Source organism: Acanthaster planci, linkage group LG19, assembly GCF_054643075.1.
Source record: "Acanthaster planci isolate LZ-2023a linkage group LG19, COTS_SCS, whole genome shotgun sequence".
Taxonomy (NCBI): Eukaryota; Metazoa; Echinodermata; class Asteroidea; order Valvatida; family Acanthasteridae; genus Acanthaster; species Acanthaster planci.
In genome coordinates this window covers 4,068,675-4,094,169 of record NC_141795.1, presented here as the reverse complement: position 1 = coordinate 4,094,169, position 25,495 = coordinate 4,068,675, and the positions used below count along the sequence as shown (strand labels likewise).

The 25,495-nt window shown below is 41.7% G+C and overlaps 2 protein-coding genes and 1 long non-coding RNA gene across 6 annotated transcripts; 1 reads left to right on the top strand and 2 right to left on the bottom strand.

Annotated features, from left to right (window-relative positions):
- Positions 1 to 128: 128 nt before the first annotated feature.
- LOC110991161 (calcium-activated chloride channel regulator 1-like) lies at positions 129 to 24,957 on the bottom strand. Of its 2 annotated transcripts, XM_087149201.1 has the most exons (16): positions 24,820 to 24,957; positions 24,099 to 24,211; positions 23,010 to 23,301; positions 22,431 to 22,563; positions 22,130 to 22,298; positions 21,555 to 21,687; positions 21,240 to 21,355; positions 20,646 to 20,873; positions 19,711 to 19,897; positions 19,171 to 19,286; positions 18,901 to 19,021; positions 18,669 to 18,778; positions 18,168 to 18,447; positions 3,016 to 3,204; positions 2,197 to 2,445; positions 129 to 1,634 (listed from the first exon to the last, which is right to left on the bottom strand). In XM_087149201.1, the coding sequence occupies exons 3-16, from the start codon at positions 23,296 to 23,298 to the stop codon at positions 1,003 to 1,005; spliced, it is 2,952 nt and encodes a 983-aa protein (XP_087005327.1). In that variant the 5' UTR covers positions 23,299 to 23,301; positions 24,099 to 24,211; positions 24,820 to 24,957; the 3' UTR covers positions 129 to 1,002. The 2 variants fall into 2 exon arrangements, with proteins under 2 accessions (XP_087005327.1, XP_022112073.2); XM_022256381.2 differs by lacking the exon at positions 24,820 to 24,957 and having other exon boundaries at positions 24,099 to 24,443.
- LOC147795964 (uncharacterized) lies at positions 3,200 to 9,818 on the top strand. Of its 2 annotated transcripts, none has more exons than XR_015428408.1 (2): positions 3,200 to 6,460; positions 7,808 to 9,818. It is a non-coding gene; the product is annotated as an uncharacterized LOC147795964 (long non-coding RNA). The 2 variants fall into 2 exon arrangements; XR_015428409.1 differs by having other exon boundaries at positions 3,200 to 6,675.
- On the bottom strand, positions 10,708 to 18,147 carry LOC110991171 (uncharacterized). Of its 2 annotated transcripts, none has more exons than XM_087149203.1 (5): positions 17,094 to 18,147; positions 16,062 to 16,136; positions 14,382 to 14,476; positions 13,761 to 13,833; positions 10,708 to 12,150 (listed from the first exon to the last, which is right to left on the bottom strand). In XM_087149203.1, exons 1-5 carry the CDS (start codon positions 17,108 to 17,110, stop codon positions 12,015 to 12,017), a joined length of 396 nt encoding a protein of 131 aa, XP_087005329.1. In that variant the 5' UTR covers positions 17,111 to 18,147; the 3' UTR covers positions 10,708 to 12,014. The 2 variants fall into 2 exon arrangements, with proteins under 2 accessions (XP_087005329.1, XP_087005328.1); XM_087149202.1 differs by having other exon boundaries at positions 14,382 to 14,479; positions 17,094 to 18,146.
- Positions 24,958 to 25,495: the final 538 nt, after the last annotated feature.

Sequence of the window (25,495 nt, the reverse complement as noted above, 5' to 3'; positions counted from 1 at the left end):
ATTGTACAAGCTGCCAGTTCGAGGCCTTACATGCCTATTGCGGCAGCGTGCAAAGAGCGAGAGGCGGCAGCGAATATCGGGCCCTTAATTAAATGTAAGCCACGTGACAAAATGTTTAAGGATTCAAGTTGTAAGAGCATTTGTGTAAATACATGGTTTTATTTAATTAATCGTTTCCAATTAAAATCATGTTTTACTGATACAAATATGTCGCAAGTGAGAACTGCATAATTTCCTCTACGAATAAATAATGGTAAATATTAAATGATTATGATAAACGAACGTTAAAAGTAACGTATTGCATGCAGTTATTTGGTGTTCGGAGAGCTTTTGCCATAAGAGGTATTTCAAATTAATTTCTGACATGTGAAGTGCCATTTCACCGCCACATGGTCGGTGTAATGGGGATTGGTACTCTGTTAACAAAATGGACTCACGTTAGCCCTAGTGTGCATGAGAGCATGCGCACCTCAGGTTTGCAATCCATGTCCATTTTTCACGGGGATCAAGTATTCCACAAGACACCGTAAAATAATGCGCGACAGGGGACGGACGCTCGTACAAAATGACTTTCGAGTGTTCTGCAAACATGTTCAATGTGTACAAATGTTGTAACCGCTATACAGTGCAAACTACTGATCACGCAGGTAAGTTATTACTTAATCTAATGCCATTGGCATCTAAGTGCAACTTCAGGTATTACAAAATAAATCTAAAAGCATTAAAGAGAGCTACGAAGACAGTTACCGTAGCTTTTTAAAAGACATGTCCTGCGAGCCAAGATCAACAATTGACATAATAAATGGTAACAAAACTGCAGATTCAAAACTTATATTTCTATATTAAGCATCCACGAAGATTTAACATAGAAAAAAGCAACAAACCTTCAACTTTTTCATACTTTAGGATCTTGTTCGCCAAATCTAGAACGTCAAGTCATCAATTTTTTTAAAGGAAAATCAGACAGTGGCTTCACCCAAGACCGTCTAAATCACTACTTCTCTACAGCACGTTTTCGTTGAAGTCGTCTAAAGCCATGCAGTTAACGTGGCCCGCCTCCTCCACGTTTATCACCGGTGTTGGCGCGATTTTTGACGGAGTGGACTTCAACGCCACACACGCTATTACGAGTACCAGAAGAGTCAAAGTACCTAAACCACCAACTGTAATCAAGGCAATATGCCACCACTGGAGCCCCAAAGAGGGTGGAGATGCTGTGACTAGGGGCAGATCCGTGGTCACCGGAACAGAGGTTGGTCGTGTTACCGTGAGCTTGGGAAGATCTGTAGGCTCCGACCCGGAGGGTGGTGGTGTTAAAGTAGTCTCCGGCCGATCTGTGGTCACCGGTAACGGCTCAGGAACGTACTCCCTCAGCACGGCCTGAATAGCGTTGGAGAACCCAGATGGGTTCCCTGCGTCATCGACAGCTCGTAGCACGAACGCGTACGAGGCCACGGTGGCATCCTCCGGTACCGGCGCGAGGACCACAAACTCCTCTTCGTTGCCGAACTCCTGAGGCGCAGAGAGGTTCCCCTGCAGGATGTGGCTGGAGTTGAGGATCAAATGGGAATCCGGAGTGGAGTCGTTCTGCCAGGCCTGGATAGACTCAGCACGGATGACTTCATACCAGGAGGCTGGAATGTAAAACGTTAATGCTTGATCGTTTCTCCCTTTCCCCTACAACTAAGTTGAGAAGCATAAAGGGAGAGAGCATTGGATCTGAAGATTATATTTATATCTTATATATATAATATCTATACCAAGTTCAAATTTGCTCTGTTGCACACACCCAAAGGGGCACCGATCATTTTCGCAGCAGGTGATCATCATCTTCATCCATGCAATGTCTGCAGTATACAAAAGCTTGGTCAAGCCAGATGTCAAACATCCTGGTGCAAGGCGTGTAGATGTAACTATGGCATTACAGAGCAGCCAACGCCATCATGATCGCCATCTCGCGCATTTCGTCGAATGTTCTTGCATGTTCGTTTGCCTGAAGCGTGGAGGGCGCACAGCCAATTACCACTGGGATCTATACTGTCTATGTACAGGCACACGATACAAAACTGAAACAGTGCCCCCATCAGCCCCAAATACTCTCTCTCTCTCCCCTTGGCTAATAAGGGAGGGGGTACTATCGCAAAGAGAAGGTATGAGTTTATATTTAGTAGACTTTACTATTCAGATTCAACATACCTGATCCACTATCTAGATCATCACCTGGAGCCGTCCAAGCCAACGTCACGGTCCCGTCTTGAAAGGAAGTGTTTGAGACCCTGAGGTCCAGCACGTCGTCAGGTGGGAACAGGTCGTCACCGGGTAAGAATCCTGAAGGTAGATCGTCTACTCGACTGGATCCGCCTGAGATTCCGCGATTGAATGCCGGGGCGGGCTTGCCTGTTGGCTCCGCTGGAGGGGCACCTGGTGCGGGAATCTTTACACCGCCTAGCAAATCACCAAAATAGAATGAGTCAAGGCAGACAACGAAACTCAACAACATGCATGATCTGTCGATTCTCGTTTAGGATTAAAAGACTTCAGGAAGCAAAGTCTTTTTAGAAACAGAAAGGGAAAACAAGTATTCAGCTTTTGTATTTCCAACTGAGTTCCTTGTAAAAAGTACAGCTGGCAAATTTTCTGAATGCAGGACATTTAAGTGTGTCTCTGTATTGAGCGTCTGCCAGACGCGTTTTTAACTTTCAAAAAGTGACGCAGCCACTGGTGCTTATGACAGAACTTGATTTAGTGGAGTAAACAGGAGAGAAGAACTAAAATCTGAGCTCGTGAAAATATGATGTAGCCTTGGCCAACCATCAGTTAGTATTCACTGCTCAAGACCAAAAGAGCTTCCCAAAATGTCGTGGAGCGAGTGTGTTTTCTGTGGTATAGATAGAATTTTCGGTCTACCCATGTCCAAGTAGTTCCAAATTATCTACGCCTTTGTCAAAAGGGCATATCAAAAGGAAACCGGCACGTTCACGAGTTTCACACGCAAAGGAAAATGAAAGGCTCTACCAATATCGGTCATATTAAGGGCTTCCTCTGGGTCCACGATGGGTCGAGATTTCGAGAAGGGAACCGAGTCAATGATGATGGCGTTGCCGTTGTTATTATCTACGTCGATCTTGACACCGTAGTAACCGACTCCTGTGACCTCGGTGAAGTATCGCGAGTACACTCCGTCATTCTTCGTAACGTCCGACCCTAGGGAGAAATACAAAGGTTATATGGGGGCAACTAACTATGCAAGTTGAAGGTCATGTCTTCACAGGACAGCAACGTTTCAACTTAATTGCAAATGTTGTCTCATGTTACGATACCTTAACATACATGTACATGGGTGACACTTTTAGCCAACTGCAGGCACTCCGTGCATGACGTCACTACGCAAAACTCACGCTGCATCGAAAACCCCTTTACAGAACATAGATATATGGCGGACCGACTACAGACAAACACACTGAAAACAACACGTGGGTGCGGCGGCACACGTGCACGTGTGTAGTATGTACTTAGCGCACGGTGGTCTCTTTATTCCGTTTATTTTCGCGACTTTGTGTATCATCAAGACAACACGTAAGAAATTAGTCTCTGAGGAATCGCTGGCACACCTAACACCTACGTAATTACAGTAAGTACGAAGTATTTTGCTTTTATTATTCCACACTTATACCTTACAGGAATAAAATTCATAGAGTACATGTAGTTTTGATGTGTGTACTCAGGTCGGAATCTCGTACGCCGAATAGCTGCGCGCACACACTGTACGAACTGCACTGGAGAACGGCTGAAAACAGTCCACAAAGCCCACAACAATGGCAAGAATTAACGTTACTTCCGACTTCAATTTCCCGTTTTTTGTCTTTGGTGGTGATGTGTCGAATTTCTTATCCCACCAGCTGTGGAGATAAGGATGCATAGGAGTTACAGGCGTGAAACTGGCTCCTTGGAAAGGTATAAGTGTTGAAAATTTTACTCACAAAAATTTTCGCCCGATTTTGCACCCTTTATATCCTGGACTCCCTCTGTAACGTAGTACGGCCAGGGAGTCCACCTGGGCAAATTCTAACATTGCGTGTACACTACATTTTCACCATATAGAGGAAGGACACAGAAGGAGGTGCAACTCAGGCACTTCTAAGTGTACAATGATTGTCGCCGGCGCCGCCAAGTCAGACGAATTTATAGAAAACATTCCAAAAATGCCTGATTACTGCCTGCATCTCAGCCGGACAAGCGGGGCCAGTAATATCCTAAGAATACTTGTAGTTGTACTTGTAGCAATTGCTTGCGATTAAATACAAATTATCACTGTGACCACGAAATAGAGAGAGAGAAAATGCCTGATATTAGACCTACTTTAGCTATCGTAAATAAACTTTTTAAATTTGGATACACTGTTCCATTATCCATGCAAAGTTTGTAAATTTATTCTCCTCCGTCCAATACATCAGTGTTCAAAGACTTTGTATGAATTTGGTTAAGACTGGCCAACAAAATGTTCATTACTACTGGAAAGCTTAGTTCATCAGGAACAAAATGCGCCATTTCATCACAGGGATTGAGTGATTGCGAAATCTCATAAAATACGCTTTTGTACAAATGCAATAATAAAAATAATTCAAACAAAACACAAATGTTGCAAACAACCGGGCTATTTATTCCCAAAATAATCCAGAAGAAAGAGCGCTTTAAGGGCAATTTACTGCACATATAGATTGTGACACAGCGTTCGCTGTGCTCTCATCTGGTATATGGACATGCCGTGCATCGATCATGGCAGATTAGATGTCACAGCTCGGGCAGGTCAAACTCCTGTGTCATATGAAGCAAAGTAAGGCTTACAGAACAGGGAAAACCCCTATGTTGGTCATTGATATACTGGTATCTCAGGAATTCTTTTCAAACATCTTGGGGGATGTGTTAAATGACAATAGGCTGGGGTGTGTATTGGCAATTGGACTTGTGGGGGGGTACCCCTCTGTCCCATTTCATGCCTGGTATATACTGTGTCCTTCCTCTATGATTTACACAAGTCGCCTAGTCCTAAACGCCCTTGGCTGGTTCCCTGTCCAGTCACACACTGCTTGCGGCAAATCATTGGTATCACGGCACGCACTGTACATGTACGTGACATGACACGAAAATGACGGAACAGCCGTCAGTTTTGCAAGTGGGGCAACATTCGTTTGGAGTGGGAAAACAGCAACAAAAAGGCAACATTTTTTCCTCCAAACGAGGAAAAGGCGAGTTTTCTGCAGTTAGCATCCCAGAGGATAGTTTACCCCGTAAGTAGTGAACACACCGCTGCAATTTCAGCTCATAAAATCAAGCGGATGTTTAGTTATGCCCGTGGATATCCCGGATAAAGTTTTTAAGAAATCCCTATGAAAGCAGGAATTGAGACAGGGACCAGTATAGAGCTTTTTTCACCCACGTGACTAAATGTAAAAAATACCACCACGTGTGGACCGCCTTGGCCACGGTGATCGCATGTATACCTATGGGCAGCTTCAACCACGTGCAAGCACACATGTGGACGCTGCATGCTTGACTTGTTTATCTTGAATAGGCCTAGGTAGATTACCATGACAATACTAAGCACTTACACCATCACAACACATCACAGGTCCAGCACAATCTTTACATCACTGGAAAAAGGTCTACATGACTAGAGTGTACAAGTACGTCGGGCCCTGTTTACAGGTCTACCTTTGGATAGGCATACCATATCCATAATCATGTAGGCCTACTTAGGCCCGCATCATACGAGACAAAAATGGTTTGAGTTCACTTCACACACTTGCTACTGAGTGCTGTCACTGTACCAGCCTGTACCATGGAGGAAGGTTTTACTGATTTCCAAAGCCTTTGCAATCACGTCGATACTGTATGTGGGTCTGTTGGCCTGATTTCCATTTTTATATTTTTGAAGTGCAAAATGAACACTTTGAAAATGTACCCACAGTGAATTTTCTGAAAATAAGTTTGTACATGTATGTATATTTAGGGGTCAATTTTGAATTACGCGATATTACAGTGAACTTCGTATATGGAATTCTTCCCATTTGTTCAAGTGTGCCAGAAATAGGGAACAGTCAGCTGAATTTTTGCCAATTCTGGATGGTGTTGGTTTTGAATTTCGGGTTTTTAAATTTCATGACACCAAAATTGTTCCCAGAGGTGATCAGTAGCATGTATTTTAAAGGTTATAATATCATTATTTACTGTAACTGAATGAATTCAAAGTTTTTCAGCGAAGAGGTTTAGCAGTGATGCATGAGGAAAGTCAAAGAAACGTCGAAGAGTGGCACAATTAAGAGACTCAACTTCATTTGGGCCAGGCTAGTGGACTATACCTCCATATAAGTGGCCGTACTCCTAAACTAGAAACAAGTGGAGGAAGGCTTAAACAATGGGATAAAGCTCCCCGGCTGTGAACAGTATCAGCCACATACAGGTATTTCTCAGTTGCCTTTTTGATTAATTCCCCCAGCAACCTATCATGTTCAATTTGCCCGAATGGCGAATTCAGACCATCTTGCCTGTTGGTGAATTATTTATCATCTTGATACCATACTTTTGTTACGACTGTGATTTGCTCAAGATCTTCACTGGCAGTGAACATGTACAACTCCAGACACCAGCAGATGTGATGATCTCTGAGATATTAAGGTGCATCTATCATGTGTTTCAATGAATCAATTTGTAACATAAGAGTAGCTCCCCTTAGGCTTTCATGCCTGTAAAAGTATGTAGTATGCCAGTGCAGTCATTGCAAAAGTTTAGGACCACTCGTACAAAGTGCATCAACCTGAAGAAAAACCAAACTTAAACCAATCAATCATGGCAACTTATGTTTATTTTGGCAGTGTGTAACCTTTATATCTTGGTTAAACAGCTATTTGACTACAAGTCCATAATTTGAAATGTTAACAGTCTGTTCAGTGAGCCCTCCTTTTTTCTGATTACTCAGACTTTTGTGATTACTCTTTTTTACCCATGCTGCCTTACAGACAAAATATCATACAAGCCACGCCTTTGCCCAAAATTTCATTCCATTGGGTATACAGATAGCACTACTACAGTGATGTTATGCACCATTCAATGAGACAATGTAATGCAGGCCCAGTGACAGAAATAACAGTAAAATTCCTGGTGGTCTTACACTTTTGCAAATAGCTGGAGTTTAGAGTTCCCCTTCTTTGCATCTAATTTGGCCACATACATGGAGTGTGGCCATGATACTCAGTGAGGTGGATCAGCAGAGACAAGTCAACTTACATGTCATGTATTGTTCCACATAACTGGAGTGTGCATGCTTTTCTGCTTGAGTCCTGTCTGCTAGAGTCAGTGATTGAAGTCTGAGTGTACGTGTATGAACATGCACTTATAGTTCTGTTTTGCACACTGTGCTAGTGAATGCTAAAAAAGCTGGGTTTTTTGGACCCTGTAACTTGTCACAGCTGGAACCTAACTTGAAAAAGTATGGTTCTGTGTTAATTTCTGTTGTTTTAGAGAACTAATTTAAAAACTAAAGAGACTGCACCGTGCTGGATGTTACACATGTTGTAGACATGATGACAAATATTTTCTGGCTGAGACCATAACCGACGGTAAACCTGTTTTGGGTTATAATTTCCCCCAAAATTTACTGATGAAAGTCACAGTTTTAATCTTTTAACAGTTTCTTTGCAGCACCTTAAAAATAACAACATGAATATGAATATTTGTCTTGTAAAAAGAAAATTTTCCAATATAAATGGGTGATTAGTTACATCATTTTATGATTTTTTTAATTTCACAGATCAGGCCTGTTGTCATAAAGTATCTGCTCTTGGAACATTGATGAAGGTCCAAGCAAGACTGTCAGATTGTGGAATCAAAGAGGGCCAGCAGTCTTCAACCTTAAGAAGAGGAGTTTTAAAAAACATGGAGACAACTGCATGTGTCACTTTGTAACTACCGACCTTGACCCTAACCCAACCAGCTGCAGCCGAAGTCTGATACACTGTTTTGATGCACTAGGCAATCAACAGCAGCCAAACTAACTGGTCATACATGTTGAGACAGTGGGAACTGGTCTCAATTAACAATGCCACTGTTGGATCTTGTGGTGGCTGGCAACCACTGACTCCCAGGCTGTTTGGCCTTAGGGAGAGGTGACCTTTAGGATCTTGTTAGTTACACTGGGCAACCAAATCATTACTTTGACAAATGATGCAGATTGATGTGTCTGGCAGGGTTTCTAGCCAAACAACCCTGAACAGCCATGCAGGGTTATATATTGTGCTTCTTTTCATTACGAAAATGGCTTTTGAATTTTCAGTGAGTTGAATTTTTAGTGACATGTACATGATATAAAACTGAACACTTGGAAGTGTAAATATAGAAAGGTTTGCAAATATATGTTTGACCTGAAATACATGCAAGGTCTATTGTCTGTTTTAACATATTGAAATTTATGTTTTTGTTATTTAAATACAGGCAAATGTGCTGTGCCCTCTGACCTTTTTTGAAATTGCGCAATCCGAACCTTTAAATATAAGTTCCGAATTTTTATTTATCAAGAGGCAATTGGCCTGGTGGTTAGCTAGCTGGCTGCCAGGCCAGGGGATCCCGGTTCGAATCCCGGGGTTCCCGGAAAAGGAAGTTTTTTTTTTTTTTTTTTTTTTTTTTACTAAGTTTTTTAACAAAATTGTGCATGCCCACCTGGAATTGAACCCAGGTCCTTGTGCATAGCAGTTAGTGTTCTTAACCACTATGCCACGGCACTTTCTTGAAAAAATGTGTTCGTTTCTAAATGTTAAACCTTCCATTGTTTGGACTTAGAATATTTTTCAGCCAAACTGTGTACTGGAGATGGGCAAGGGTGGAAGTCCATGGGGCTGGAAGTCTGAGAGCTGATAGGATGGGTAGAGTGGATGGCTGAGGGCTTGGGACTGTCAGTATTAGAGCTCTGAGGATCCCATGGGGTTGAAGGACATAGCTTCTTAAGGTTCCATATTGCTATTGGGTTTATTGTAGCCCTTATAAGATTGAGACTAAAAGGCCCCAAGAGGGAACTTTATATAAGGAGCTAGGAAGATGTTTAAGACTGGCAGGGCTTCCATGTAGGATGAGGCTGTAATGTAAAATCTAAAGATGGAAACAGGTGTATCTTAAACTCTGGCAGTGGAAAATGGTCCAGATTAGGATAAGGGTTAAGTGGCAAAGTACTACAGTTTTACAAATCGATGTACATGTACCAACAAGTTGTTCTGCTAGTTTAAATAAATAGGCATTTATTTCACTTGCAAATAGAAATTAACTGGTTATAGCAATATATGGTGATTGTTTCACATACACACAAAGCATTTTTGCAAGGTAATATTTTCAAATGAAACAAATTTTATGTCAGTGCTAAAAGGTCCTTAGAATGCACTGAAAGGTGTTTAGTGAAAGTTATTGTTTTAGACATTAATTTGGGAAACAGAATTGGTTAAAATTTAACCATGTTGGCCGCAAAAAAATAGTTTTATGACTAAAAAATAAAAACTATTTAAATCAAATATTTCTTTCATGCAGTGAGGCCCTTAGAGTGTTTTCAAAAATTACATTTTTGCAGTAATGACCTTTCAGCACTGAGCCAACAATTTGCAACTTGAAGATTTGTGATAATTTTAAGTGAAAGACTTTTTCTAATGCTTTGGCAATATGGGTGTGCAACTTGGAAAATACAAAATACACATAGAATTTTGTCCAAGGAAAAGCTTATAAAGATGAACAAGGAAATTAAATGGGGCAGAATTTAAACCTGCAACCTCTGAAATACCGTACCAGTGCTATGAGCTATTCAGCCCTATGTCAGTGGTTCTTCCCATTTGTCAAATCTCTGTTTGGGGGCGAACTTGTTAAAAGTGAGATTCAGAACAGGCACTGGGTTGATTGACCAGTGCTGGTATTTTGTCTGCCTGAATGGGAACACTTGCAAATTTTAAAGTACATGTGTAGCATCTTGATAACTGAACTGTAAACACGAATGTTTTTAAATATGAGTCAATGTGTTACATTGAAAAGAAACAAATCAAAGGCGAACAATAGTCCTTCAAAAGCAAACTGACCAATTGTGTATTCAATTGACAGAGTACCCTCTTAATTAAGTCATGAATAATTTGGATGTAAGTACAGTACAACGTCACTATATTGAACAATTCGGTATACCGAACATGCCTCTTGTTTCCAAATTTTCTGCCCACTTTTACTGAACGTCACAAATTTGCTTTTATAGAAAAAAATTTAGGACTGATGACAGTGACTCAAAAGTTAAGATGTCAATAAACTCCGAAATTGAAATGGCCATGTTATGAGCCAATAACAAGCAGCCGCACAAGAGAATCTAGGTTTTACATGAACAAGAACACACAGTTATATGTTTAACAACTGACATTTCAACAGAGGAAATAGCACCCTCTTTTTTCTGCAAATGGCCCTTCTCTGTTTTGGCAAATAGCGCCCTCTTTTGCCAGGACTTTCACCCCTTTTTTATGGAAATCGGAACATTTCGATTTTTAGGCCTATGAAAATGCGACGCTTGAAACAGTACCAATGAAATCGCAATAGTTGGGGAGATGCTACACCAAGCATTGTGTATGGACCCTACCCTGTTCATTATAGCAGCATTGTACTGCATACAAATATACACTACTCAAAAAAATTAAAGGATCAGACATTTGAAAATTTCAGCCAGGTGTGTACCTCATTGCTGACTTCACTTATTCTACACTGAAGCTCATGTTCATGGTTGGTTGAGCACCATGGCATGTGAGACAAAGCAATTGGTTAGTCGTGTTTCAATTAACTAGAAGGGTAAAAAAGCATTTGGTGATGTGTATTGCTCAGGTATTGCAAAACTTCAAAATGGCCACCTTTCACTCTCTTTGCACAAAAATTAAGGATGGGATGACTCTGAGGCAAGGCGGTGAGAGACTGGGAGTGTCTTAGAGAGTTAGAAGGGGGGTACAATGACATGAATGAGACTGGCCAGTGCTATACAACCCTATAGTGGCAAAATGATGTACACTAACATGGCTCACCTTAGGACATATTGGACCTCTTACCATTTTGTGTTTAAGTTTAGGAAAACTGTGGAAAAGTTTTTTTAATGTCCTGACAACCACGAATTCGAATTTTTTTTATCAATCGTCATTTTACAGATATATTATAATAATATGTGGTTTGGGGGAAGATTTGCAAACAGATACATGTTAGACATTGCATTATTTTACTGAATAAAAGGGTTAACAGAGTAATTTTTTGATGCTGAGAAACATCTTCAAGGTACTTCATTTCTGTGATTCAGAATCACAAATAGTGCCCTCGCATTAAAGCAATATCATTCCAACTCATAAACAGCGCCCTCACATTACCGCGATATCATTCGAACTCATAAACAGCGCCCTCACATTACCGCGATATCATTCTAACTCATAAACAGCGCCCTCACATTACCGCGATATCATTATAACTCATAAACAGCGCCCTCACTTTACCGCGACATCATTCTAACTTGTAAACAGCGCCCTCACATTACTTGGTTGAATCTCAATATTTTATAAATCATTTTCTGGGCCGTAAAGGACCTAGACAAGGTGCTGACCAAAGTTTTTTTCAGTGTCACGAGACTTCAGTACTCTGTAGCAGAAGTTTCTTGTTTTGATGCTAGGAAATAGCCAAATTAAATGATGCTCATTTTTACGATGAGAGTACCATTTGTATAAATAATTAGTCACTATGTATGATCCTTTGATCCTTTGAGTAGTGTACAAATGCAGATAGACTTGCTCCATCACTAAAGTAGAAGCAAGGAACTGCATCTCTGAAAAGATTGAGTCCTTGCCTTGCCTTTGAGTGAATCAGTGCCTAAGATTCTGATGAGGATTCCTCATGCAATCTTTGAAACTGTTCCTCCTCAGTGATGGAGGCGAGGACTGGCATCTATCTGAGTTACTGCCTCTCCTTGACATTCTCATGAATCATCTCCGTGAAGTCCCATAGGATCTTGGCCTCCACCTTCCTTCTCTCCAGGTTGAAGGAGGCGAGGGCTCTCTTCTCATCAGCATCGTAGTTTGCTTCTCCTGGGGCATACCCACAGCTTTCATATGAGGTGGTCTGGGGAAGAAATTAACCACAAAAGGAAATAAGTTGAAGCAGAAATTGAAACATTTCTTCAAAAATTATAGGATCCTTGTATGCTCCTTATTTTACACATTTTATTTCATGAAAAAACTGTTAGTGTCTATTGCTTTTCATCCATTTTCATGTCAGAAAATGAACTATGACAAGAGAATTCCTTTGACACTGCTGACCTATTACTTCTGAAAGCATTTGTGACTTGTACTCTTTGTTAAAATATTATTCCAGACACCCGTTTAGGTTTTAGTGAATCAAAACGTGACATTTTTAAACACTTAAAATTGTCTTTCACTTTTCCTAACAAGTAGAGGGCGTTTCTTTACAGTAATGTCGATCCCAGAAGACCACAAGCCTAAAATATCTACATGTATGGACCAACAGCTCCTACAGAAATCAACGATTGATCCCCAAAGTGTGGGCAGAAATATTACAACAGTGTGCACAAGTCTGTAGAGTTGGATACAAATCAGAAATTTGGGATGATGACTGTTATAAAGTGTTTGCAACAATTAATCTTGTTTTGTGTTTTAGTAGATCCTTCTTTAAATAAGAGATCTTAACACTTAAACTTTTGTCCATATTCATTTCTCACCTTCTAAAAGCCTAAACGAACCCTCATAATGTATGTGATTTTAATGTTTAAACTTCATTTTTGAAATGTTTTGGAAACACAGTTCTCAGTGCTCAATCAGATGAAACTTGAGAAAAAAATTTGCTTTTTAAAATATTCACTAAACAACAGGATGTAAGGAATTTATCTGAATTTCACATAATGTGCACCTTGGCTCCTACTAATGGCTTGTAATAATATCGCAATATTATGAGTAAGAAAAATCGAACTGTGCCAGGTTGGAACTTTAATACAAAGACCAATGGGCCAAATAATGTTTGATGGACAATTATGACTTTTCCTCAGACCAATTTTCCATGAGTTTTCCATGACTTTCCGGGACAACTTTTTCCCAGGATTTTCAATGACTGTGGGAACCCTGTACAAGGACAAATGGGTTCAAAGTACTGTACAGTCTATCATTTGCAGTTATCCAACAGGTATCCAAATTGTTGTTGGAAAGCATACTTGGTTTAAATTGAGGACTAAATTCTGTGAGAAACTTTTCTTTCTGGCAAACAATCATCAGAAACAATGATTTCAAGCAGGCACCTTTTCAAATTTTGGGGAAGTCACTATTAGAAATGCGCACAAGTGTTGACACGATACACAGACACTAGCAGTTTCTAGAATTCATCAGTTCAGGGGGGTGACAAGGTGTAGCTGCATTCAACTGAATATGAGAATGTTTCCCAGGTGCTGAATTCAGGCACAATTTAAAACAGGACTCGGCAACTTTTGATATGAAATCTGAAGTCCTGGAATAGTTTTCTCAGAATATGGAGCATTCATTATTAAGCTGAAACTTCATCTTCAGCAGGTTTGTTCTTGCCTTCCCCCCTTAACATTTTGAGTAATTTTGTTGCTTCAAGGGAAAATAATCCACAAAAGGCAAATGGTGGACTGTACCCTTAAACAAATTGTTGCGACAACCAAAATCATGACTAGTTTTGTTGTAAAACAAGAGATTGCTTACTCTTCCGGGGCAGTGATGCCAGAAGATGAGCTTAGAGGCAGGGGACCAACCACGCTGCTATCACCTTTAACACCTGGTAAAATTATAGTAACAAAAAGGGAGCAGTTATGTCTGTATGCATTGTAATAAATGTACTTTTGCTTGAGCATGTCTCTAGCAGAGTTGTGGGTTTTAAGGCAATGTCCAAAAGGTGTGGCTGAGGCTGGATGATTAAAGCCACAAGTGAGTGGCTTCAGTCATTTGCCACGGACTTGTGTAATTCTCTCAGCCTAAGCTGGCCGATTCGGAAAAGGTCCATCTTCAGCCAGCTGACACCTGTACAAACAACAGGCGGTACCCAGTGATTGCTTTCTCAACTTGACAAATAGTGAAAATTCTGGCTGTGTGAGTGCAAATTTCTTGATGAACCTCTGAATTTCACCCTAAAGAGCTGGGGGAGGGGAGAGGGAATCTTCCCCCTTTAACATATTTTGCAATATTATCAAGGTGCATTTTTTCCAGAAGCCTTCTGGAGTTTTTTTAAATAACTCTTTGTGGTCATTCTGGTACCATTGTAAAATATCCAACGTACCACGCTCACACAGCCCCTTTTTTACGACTGACAAGGGACAGCTTTTCTACCTGCTGCTTTCTCCATCCACTGTTCTTGCTCCTCATCACTGTCAGAGTGGCTGTCACTTGGGGCCTCACTGGAACTTGAGTCTCTTTTGAGCCCGCTTCTTGAGAAGAACAAAAAGGAGATAAAATACGGATGTCATCGCTGACTCTAGGTGTTAACTTCAGCAGTGACAACAGAGTGGACTTCATCATAAAAAAATCGAAAAAAAAATAACAAAAAATGTGAGCATTATAGAATTGTTCATTTTGTTTTGGATATCTAGGGCCTTTTTACACACCTTTATTTATCTAATCATCCAACAGTGCATTTAGCGCCAATTACAGGATGATAATGAGTGAAGAGGACAATGAAGAGATGTTCAGTTTTAGAGGCGGGAGGAAAAGCTCAGAAAAGTGTACATCACCATACATCATGGAATTCTTTCTGAAATGAACATGTATGTATTGCTAGGAAAATTGTGCCCTAGGGTCCCACCCAGATCTTATACATGCACATAACCCTAACTGAAGAGACCGAAAGTGCCGTTTAATCTGGGCTAGGTGACAGGCCCAGGCTGACAATAAGAACATGATTGATGGACAAAAGGTATTTGCCATGATTAGGAGGTTTAACCTAGAACTGTGGGGTATGCCTACAGGATGTTCTGAAGTCACTAATCTGTGTGACTTTCGGCCATGTTTGTTTATACAGGGTTGCAATGCTATCTCTTTTGTTAATCCAGCCTTTGAGGTACATGTATACCTATCATGACCAGTGACACAAATTCAACTTTTTAAATCAAATTTCCACATGAGAGCAACCTTAACGTGCATGTGCCTACATGTACAGCTCTTGAAAACTGTGTAAATAATGCAAATTTTTAGACTTTTAAGACCAATTTTATTTTAAAAAATTGGAGGGTTTACTCAGGTATCTCCTGATTTCTTCCCAACAATCACATTGCACTGAACAATCTGTGTACATCACATGCTCAGCTCACATGTGTGAGCCAATGGACCAGTGTGTCCATGGTTTGTCCATTTATCCAGGAGGGGGTAGGAATCTTGTTATTATCGCATGAGTGGCCACTGAGCTGTGTGGCTGGAGTGATACCATCAGCCCAAGTGCTTTGCTAGCTGTGACAGGTTAAACACAGCCACCTCCAAAAATAGTCAAAATGACATGCGGAACTAGCTCGGCTATACTTGCCCTTGGCTGTCTCTGCATGTGCACTGTGTGGTGCGCACAAAATGTATGGCATGGTCATTGGTCATGATCGTTGGGAAGAAAACGGAAGAATGATGAGGACACCCTCCGTGATATTTGGTGTAAAAACCTCGTTTAGCCTGGCTATCTCAAGCTTAACGGTTGCTCTCATTCTCAAGGGAAAATTTGATTGAAAAAATTGGAATTTGTGTCACTTATCTACATTTTCCCCCAGAACTGAAGGGTCTGACGTCCGCCCTGCTCATGGACATCGTACCCAGCACGGATACATGACAGACTTAATGACTTCTGGTAGTCTGCTCTAACATGTCACACTACAGTACAAACTTCAACTCATTAAAACTGTAACCTTCTAAGTCAATCATGAAAACTTTCAAAATTCCATGAACAGAATGTATTTGCATGATTCCGTGCAAATCCTTTTGTATTTGGACAAGTAGCCTACCTTTACAAACATAGCAAGGAGCGTTCCAAACCTTGTCATGTCCTGTTTTCCAGTTTTGCGTATGCCGCGGCACCACAGACATTTAAACTCATAGACCACCAGTCTTCTGTGGTAAAATAAAGTTAAACATCAGGGAGGGGGCTTGGATTAAGTCCTGGTAGCCAAGTTCTCATTGCTCGAGTCTGCGTCCGGAGGGTCTTTGTCTGAGTTCAAGTCTGAGTCTTTGAAAATCCACTGATCTCCACAGCAACTGACAATTTAACACAGAAGTTACTAATATATATCAGGAATCAGGTTTTCATTGACATTTGTGTCAGGGTTAATTGGCGAACATACAGTACGTTGGTATCTCTGTACATAAAGTGTACATGTACATGCAATATATAAGGCCAGGCATCTCATGCACATGTCAGTAGGCCCACATGTACATGTACAGACATGACAGAGTTGAAACGCCTGCAAGTTGACTTGGGATCGAGTTGACCTGAGATGGAGTTGATTCCAGACCAAGTTGGCGACTTCACACTGACATGACTGATGAGTATACAGTGTGTATTCATTGCCATGTTTCACTGGACTAGGCCTACATCATCCAAATCTTAACAAAGCAATTCGTAAGAGTCCAAGTTGCTCAGACTATTATAGAATAATCCACATCGTCCTGATGCAGTCGCGACAATTGTTAAAAATTCAAATATCAGTGCACAGCATGCCAAAGTGAAGTTGGGCTTGTTGGGCTCATGGGATGGCCCAGTCAGCCAGTATGTACGTACGGGGGATCTAGGGCTCTGGGAGAACATCAGACCCAATTAACGACTTAAGAGATATTAGTTTGCAAGATGTGTGGGCATATACATGTAGGCCTACTAAAGGTACTCATGTCATTTTCACAGAAATGGGCCGTGCACATGTACTGCACTGTATAGGCAGTCTGGTGTTGATCCTAATCTCAACATGGTCTTTTCCTTTCTCCAAGTCTCATATCACTCTCAACTGAAGATAGGCCTATGAATTTTATTCCCGTAAAGTGTGGAATAATAAAAGCAAAATCCATTGTACTTACTCCATCAATGTCATCATGTAGGTACTAGGTGTGCCATCAGCGATTCTTCAGACTAATTTCTTGATATACACGAAGTCGCGAAAATGAATGGATTAAAGCAACCAACGCACTACCGTCAATCAACGTGCACGTGTGCCACCCCCGCCCTGTTTGCAGTGTGTGTGTCCGTTCTGTAAATGGGTTTTCGATGCAACGTGAGTTTTGCGTAGTGACGTCATCTGTGGCCGTTTTCCAATACTCAACTTCGTCTCCGTCGGAGGCTACGTGTAGAAATCCAACCCTCGATAGTGGGCCTGAAGCGTTTAAATTGAAATACTGTAATGTTTGGCTCTTTTGCATCTTAATTGATGTTTCGTAGCACTATCAGACTTACTATTGCGCTTATAGCCTCAAAGTCAAGAAGTAAAAACAGTTGAAGCCTCAAACGGAGCCCAAGTCGAGTATTGGAAAACGGCCTATATCTGTGTCTTGCCGTGAAAACGCCTGATGTGGCTATCCCGCTTTCATGACAGTTGGCACCGACTATGCAAGGAGTCGGCTTGCGAACTAATCTCTGAGATATGTACATGTATGCAGGTCATCCAGCTCATTTTTTTTTTTCGGTGAAGGGGCAGTAACTCGGGCAATGAGTTCCAAATGGGTAGTGTTTTAGGGTATAGTGACTTTTGGTAATGTAACGTCATGCAGGGAGTGCGGCCTGGCTTCTTAAATGCTTATCCGCACCCGGTTCGTAAGAGCGAGCTATAAAGGCGGATACGCCACGATTCGCAGGCTCCCATTGGACGATCGCAGAAGTTGCACTTTAACTTCCGGTTCCATGGTTCCACGTTAACGGCCGGCGATCAATGTACAGTACATGTACTGTAGGTAACGTGCAGTGCTTGTACAGTGGGCGTGGTTTAAACTGAAGTGACGTCACACTTGCGAACAGGTATTCAGTGGTATCGCGACGCCATCATAATTTTTGTGTATAAAAGCACTTTCAGCTTTACCCATGGTTTGTGCAGATAATTTATGCTTTGGTAGAGGGTTAGAGGGATTATTTTTGTATATCAACAAACGATTACTGCATACCTGCACCATTGTCTAGTAGCTGGATTTTGATCGGATCATATCCTCCCGGTCTTTCGATCGTTGCCCAGACGTTGGCGTAAATCATTGGGCTGAAACCCTGACGGACCTCTGCATAGGCCACCAGGGGCTCGCCTGAAGCAAACGCCGCGGTGGAATCGCTCAGCTCTGACGTCACAATGATGGGCTCTACGTCATCGTTGGCTGGGTGAGACGAAATGGTGATTGTCACCTCTTCAGTCGAGGTGAGGAGGTTAAACACCGTGAATTCCCAGGGCCCAGCCTGAGGTGTAAAGAAGAATCGGTTTTATATACGGAACAAGTAGAAAGTTTACACAGTCGTCGTTTTGCATGGTGGATTCTGTGCAGAGTTTATCATCTTTTGAAATCTTAATTAATCACCCCACTATACTACCAATATACTGGCATGGTACCCTGCTGCATAAAAGTTTAGCACCACAATTCACCACGTTCTGAGTAGTGCAAGTGCGTATATTTTTGTACCTCAGCCTGTCCTGGAATCGAAACCGACAGAATTCTGAAGGAGACGTCTGAGCAGTCGTGGGAGCAGTAGATGAAACTCCCGTTAGGAGATTTGATGGTCACGTTGATGGCTGCAACGTAAAATGTCGGCAAAAGAATCTTCAGTGAGCAGATACTTTTTGTAGTGATGGCGTTTCAGACCCAATATTGCCTCTACGTTACAACTCGTAATGAAAACATATATTCAACATACCCAGCTTGTTTTCTTTTGTCCAGGAGAAAACAAACTCTGTGTTTCTGCCCAAGGTGCTGTCCAGGAAAACGCTACCAGTTCTTGCCTCTCCACTTGCCAAAGACCACGACGTTCCCATCAACTGAACATCAAAAAACCCTCAGAATGAGACAACGTAACCATTGAAAGTGAAAGTGAACATAGAGTGATGTATGTCAACACTGAATTTAATGAGTCAAGAAATTCCCAAGCTTTCAAAACTGCTGATTTTTGTTTACTCGACAACCTCACCTGCACGCGTTTATCGGCATCACCCACGTCACCTCTTTGCATGGTGGCAGCGAACGCCTCATCTAGAGCGTTGGATTCAGAACCACCGTCGTTCGAATAGAAGTACGCTTTTCCACCTAAAACGAATTGGAAAAATGTCGAGTCTGATACATTCATTTTTAAATGACCGCTACCCGTAAACTACAATTTTCACGTCTAGATTGCCACACTATTCATTCGTATCGACATTGCCACGTCGATTTGTTGTCTTAGGATAAGGGTAGGGATTTTTTAAGGCAACATCTCTTTGCCTTGTTCGCTCCCCGACCTTATGATTCACAGGTCTTGTCATCGCTGAACGCACATCTTCTTTCCGTGTTGTTCATGACCTTCCACGATCATATCCTGGAGGTCCCATTTTTCTCAAACAGCATTAATCACTCGATGAATTACGCCTATGATGTTAGTCGATGTGTTTCATATTGTTATACATGTACATCTAAAGTCGATTTGCGAATGCAATACAAGAAAAGGCGATCAACTGCATGGGAATTAATTTACCTGTTGCTTCTGACAATTTGGGCAAAATGTGGTCAGCGTCTTGGGTGAAGGCAAGTGTGTAGACAACGACCCCTGACTCTATGATGTCGTCCATGACGTCAGCTACAGATGGGCTTTCATTCTCCTGTCCATCTGTTATCAACAGAATTATACCACCGGCCGAATCCATGTTTCCCTCCGAAAGAGTCTTTGCAATAAAAAGATCGAATAATTTATACGATCTTTGAAATGTACCAATTTGTCCCGTTAGTCTTTTTTCATTTGTATGTTATTTCTACCTGCTCTACAGTAACATTGCTTTTATACCTACCTTTTCAGTTTTCGCTTGATAATGACTATATTCATGACTGAAACAGTAATGTCATCCAAGGATTAAGCTTGATTTAATGACACAGCAAATTGTAATTTGCCAAAATGTAGGAAACTCTTGCCATGATCATTTTTTAGCATCTAGCCTTTTGATGTTGATTCAGAATTTATCATTTTGGTGAGCACAAGTCGCATAAGTCAATAGAAATGTGGCTTTGACATTATACTGGGGGGATATATTTATTTATGAATTTTCATTGAAAATGAAAAATCATAAACCCGCCCCTGTGCGCGTACGCAATCCGGAAGACGCCGTCGGTCTTTTTTTATGTCAAGAGTAATGTTGCTGTTTACTAACAAAGAGCGTTGGCAGGGGAGGATAACTGGTGGGGTGGACGGTACGTTTGAGTGGTTTCTCGACGCTGAAAAGCGGATGCTGGAATTTATTTGTACGAGAAAGACTATTGATTGGATGAAGATTCATTACAGGTAATTTTTGGGTTTGCGTACGGTACACACTGGCTTAACCCCCCCCTGTAGGCATGGTGTACGTACACAAAGGCACCAGCTCACTCTCCCCTACGTGCGTACGTACTTTGTGGACGGCCCCTTAGTTTAGGGTTTACCTGAACTGCTTTTAAGAGACCGCCGCCAATGCCTGTACCGCCCCCGGGACTTGTTGGCAAGGAGCTGAGGAGAGCATGGCGGTCAGTATCGTTGGCAACCAGCCTTAGAGGTTCGAGAACTGTGCTGAAAGAATTAAACTCTACGATGCCGATATAGCTACCGTTTAAAACGGTGTAAGAGATGTACTTGGCCGATGAGCTGATCATCTTCTCGAAACGACTGCCGGACTAAAGTAAAATAAAAACCGTGACGAGGGCAAAAAATTTTAAGTGTGCAGGTCAATCAAAATGGGACACACCAATCTGAGGTCACACCATTACTTGAGACGTCCATGCATTTTGAAAAGCACAACGTCATCGTATTGGTCAAACAAGCACTGACCACGAGTGTAACACCACCACAAAAGCATGGAACCTCTGCATTAATCGCTTCAAAATGGGGTTGAAACAATTAGTCTGAATGTGACGTCAGAACTTGCTTCTCTTGAGAGATTTTATTTGGGAGCAGAAACACTTCGTTACTGAGTTAAACTAGAACAAGTTTGCAGGAATTACCAATGAGCTGTAGTATTGAGCTTGATCAAACAAACTCACCGACATACTGCCAGACGTGTCCAATAGAAGCACCACTCGGATATCCTGGTGTTGTACTATTGTGATATTTGGTATTAAATCGTCCTCGTTCAGGTCAACAGGTGGATTCGAGTTATCTGACAGGAAATGGTAGCAATGAAACCAGAGAAAAAAATTGAAGAATGCACGAACTGCATTAATTTGGGGGTCGGGAAGGTTCTCCAGCAAATATGTATTCGAGATCATTTAAACTTGGGATGCAACATCCAGATATTTTCTTTGAATTTATGAGCAGGTTGTAATATGTTGCTTCCATGGTCCCCCAACTCTACTTACTTCGGAAGTCCTGATGGTCTTGCAATACTTCCCAATTGCTGCGACCTCCGCAAAGACGGTTGTGCTTGTTTGGCGCCTCTCGGTTGTGCAGGTTGGGGGTGTCCGAGGTATCGTCGTCACAAAAATATTTGATCTGCAAAAATATAGAGCATACGTGTTTTTTCATGAGCTTTCACGCTTTGTGTCGATTAGAGTCATTTGGCTGCATCCGAAAGTTGCGAATGAGGCTTGCAATAAAACGTGCACATATACCGAACTAAGCCAGTGGGTTGTGTGGCGGATAGCGGTTGCTGCAGCCTGCCATTGAAGATTGTGTTTCTCCTGAGGTGTACTACGAGTCCATGTCTCATGGAGGATTTTGACGCTGTGCATGCTTGAAGTTTTGCCATGAATGCACCAAGATGAAGAGCAGCTGCTGCCATAGACGCTATTCAAGCTGTCTTCAGATGGTACAATCACAAACAAGAGAAGACGCTTTGCATGTAATAAATGTCCTAGCCACGAAGAAAGCAGCTTGAAGAAAGCAACCTGTTTGTCAGAAAATAATACACATTACAAAAACTGTGACTACATACCGGGGTTAGAGGATAAGTTGAAAACATGATCGAAGACGAAACTTTATCTTGATTGGTCGATATATAGTACACACAGCGATCCTCGTACCCAGTATCTGGACCACCAACGCAAGGACGGTAGGAATCCGGATAGAAGATCAAGGGGATGCCGTTGTGTTCGTACGAACACCTGTACCGAAATTGAATGCATAAGGAGAAAACAGTACACATCGCAGGATATAGGCCTACTCGGCGCTTATCCATTTGTTTGATGAATTGCAATTATACATGTCTGTCTGAAGAAATGGGTCATTGGCAATACCTGACTCCTTCGAACTGCTGCGTAAGAGAAGAGAAATAGAACTCTTGGTAGTTGTCCGGGTCACCAACAGGATCCGGGTACTCGTCGAACAACCCCCAGCGAAAATGACCCCACTCGTGAACGAACACGCGCCCTGCAAGTTGCATTGAAAGAGAAAATTATTTATTAACGTACATACATTTTAGGCTTAGTTCAAATACCCGGATGATACTTTTCTTTACGCTTCAGATGAATGACGTGGCACAAAACATATAAAGTCGAACGACAGTTCACTTAGCTCTTTTCCTAGCTTTCTGTGAGAATAGGGTTTTTTCATGACGATATTCATTGAAAAGATATCATGCATATGCATGTATTAATTTTCTAAAGGTTTTTAATGACAGTCAAGACTATTAATTCAATGCCTCATGCTTGTGTTAAGTACAAACTTTGGAAACACCATTAATAATTAATGAGTCGATATCCAATAATGTGATACAGTGTTGCTACTCTGTTAACAGGACAGAGGAAAATACACGTAAAGACTTTTGATATTATCAAGGAAATTTCATACCCCCCAAAAAAATCTGTTGCCAATACCTAGAGGACCGTAATAGTGCTCCGTCTTAGGATCTGTCAAAAACTTATCCATGAAATGGATGTGAACACCCTGTTTGCCACACCCCTGGTACTGCTTGGTGTACTGCAGAGGAGCCCAGCGGGGATTGGGCGGCGCCACGATGACGTCAGCGTAGTCGAACGTCATGTTGCCTGGCAACTGGTACTCTGGCTTGGGCGTCCATGATTTGGGCACCAAAATGGTGACTTCTTTGAAATAGGCGCGTTTGCGCGTGGCTTCGTACAGGTACTTGGACCCCTCGGTGAACATGTACTGTGATTTGAAGAAAGGAGATTTACAATGAGGCTTGACCTTTTGGTCAACACACCAATGACTTTGTGCTAATTTCACAATTTATTTTCCCCTTAAGGTTTGGGATTTGGGTCAATATACTTGAAAAGGAAAGAACTCCTTTGTTTGCAGATTGCCAACTGGGTGACTCTATAAGATGGGCAGAGCAACTAGGAATACACTGTAGTTCTGTGTAAAGCTCATCGAATTGTGCCCTAAAATAGCCCGTAACTTCACTTTGAAGCCTCCACCACCAAGTCTTGGTCTTAGGTGAGTTCAAACTCTGCGTTCGGGAGGGGTCCGTCCAAGAAAAAGACAAGCATCGTCGTAAAAGTATATGATGGGATTTAAGAACTAAGCTAGTGTGTGATAAAGTAGAACTCAAGGCAAGACTGCGATAGAGCCGTTGTTAATATTTTAGTTGACTGTCTTGAACTTCCTGGACACAGCTTCGTCAGAGCAGCGGTATCCAAAGATACCAAAAGCATTTTCCTCAGAAACGCAAAGAGGTCCACTCTTATTGCGGGCAAAAGCACTGAACTTTAGAAAACAAACACATTTCTGCTTTCCTTTGGCCAACCTTGGCTCAAATACATTGAAAGAATATTGTCCGTGGACAACTTTTTATAAGTAGCTTTGCCTAAGCCGTTTTACTACAGGAAAACTGTGGGTTTTTTTTTTCAAATAACCCATGAAGATAGCAAGAGGGGATAATGGCGGGTCGAAATCTGGAGGATAAAAAACGGAAATAACAGATTTTGAAAACTTATTTCACTCACCTTAATCCGTTCAATAAGTTCATCACTCTCTGCGACACTGCTGTGAATGGCAACCACGATACCCGTGTAGCCGTTGTTTTCCAGTCGGATGGATGACGGTCTGGTTAAGGCGTCTACGTTTGAGTGAACCAGTAGGAAGGCGGTTACAATTAAAATTACACCTTGCAGATTCATTTCCCTCCGAATTTTCGCACTTGACAATCTTTAAAAGGGTTAGATTGCGAAAGCACGACTTTTTCGTAAAAAACCCGCAGACCCAAGTAGCGCCTCCAGGTAGAACACATCCGCTTGCCTGTGGGGCTTAATGTCGAGTGGCTCTGACGGCATGTCTCCCAGACCTCCTGCGGACCTATGCTATTTATTGTATGCGACTCGACTAAATTCGGAAATTAGATTAGATACTTTGGGACCCTTCTGATAGGTTAATAGGGCATCGAATATTGCCAAAGCTCCGGGATGGAGAACAGATAAGGGATATTTGTCTAGGTTTTTAAAGTTGCACTGCTGCCTAAACATTGATTCCACGACTAAGATTTTTCTTCAAACAAGTTAGTTGCTCACTGATAAAAAAGTGCATCTTTTGAAAGAGGAATATAAACATTACGTAGTTCCTGGATATGTCAGACCATTGAATGTGAATCAATGCTAAGAAGAACACTTTAAGAGGCTACATTCAAAGGTTTACCGGAGCATTAGCAGTTACCTAGATACTAAAACCTACCACATTATGAGAAGGACATTATCTTTTCTGGGCACAAGTACCCTGTTGACGATAAAATAAGAAGGGAAAAAAATGCAGGTGCGAGAGACACATGTTGCCGCGCCAGGTTCGAAGCCAAGGCGTCGACGCGACGCACTCCGGATAAAAAAGAGCTGGCCTTGCAGCCTCGAACAAGAGTGCGCACAGTTAGAAGTGTAGACGTCTTTTTGCAGTCTGTTGGGAAACGTGTGGCAAATTGCGATCAATGGGACGGTGGGTAGTTTCGCGACTATCAAAGCGCTTTGCTTAATTAAGGATTTCAACGCACTCAAATCTGAGTCCTTAAGGTTTTCGTGCTCCTTCCTTACACCCACACGCGGAGGGATATCCTATTACAAAGAAGAACGAAGCATATTTAACTTGTAGCTTATTTAGTTTAACTTGTAATAAAAGCGCCAACGTGTAGGCCAACGCCCTGAGTGCAATATTTTAGAATATATCATGATACAACCGAAAACATTTAGTTAAAAGCACATTTCCAGGACTTTGCTTCTTGATGATACATTTTATATAGTCTGGACTAGTAAACTGCTTGCAATAAACAACTAGTACGTTCAAAACAAACAAATACGGCATGTAATTAGAGTGTACAAAGTCTGCAACTCCCGGATCCGTCACCTTTGAGTTCGACCATTAC

Excerpts from the sequence above, each read along its gene's own strand:
- LOC110991171 (XM_087149202.1), bottom strand. Across the intron at positions 14,480-16,061 it reads GGAAAACAGGACATGACAAG|AAGCGGGCTCAAAAGAGACT; the intron begins GTTTGGAACGCT and ends GTTCTTCTCAAG. Across the intron at positions 13,834-14,381 it reads GTGGATGGAGAAAGCAGCAG|GTGTTAAAGGTGATAGCAGC; the intron begins GTAGAAAAGCTG and ends TAATTTTACCAG.
- LOC110991161 (XM_022256381.2), bottom strand. The coding sequence starts at position 24,272 with ATGAATCTGCAAGGTGTAATTTTAATTGTAACCGCCTTCCTACTGGTT. Across the intron at positions 19,898-20,645 it reads GTCTCTTAAAAGCAGTTCAG|ACTCTTTCGGAGGGAAACAT; the intron begins GTAAACCCTAAA and ends TTTATTGCAAAG. Across the intron at positions 18,779-18,900 it reads GACAAAAGAAAACAAGCTGG|CCATCAACGTGACCATCAAA; the intron begins GTATGTTGAATA and ends TTTACGTTGCAG.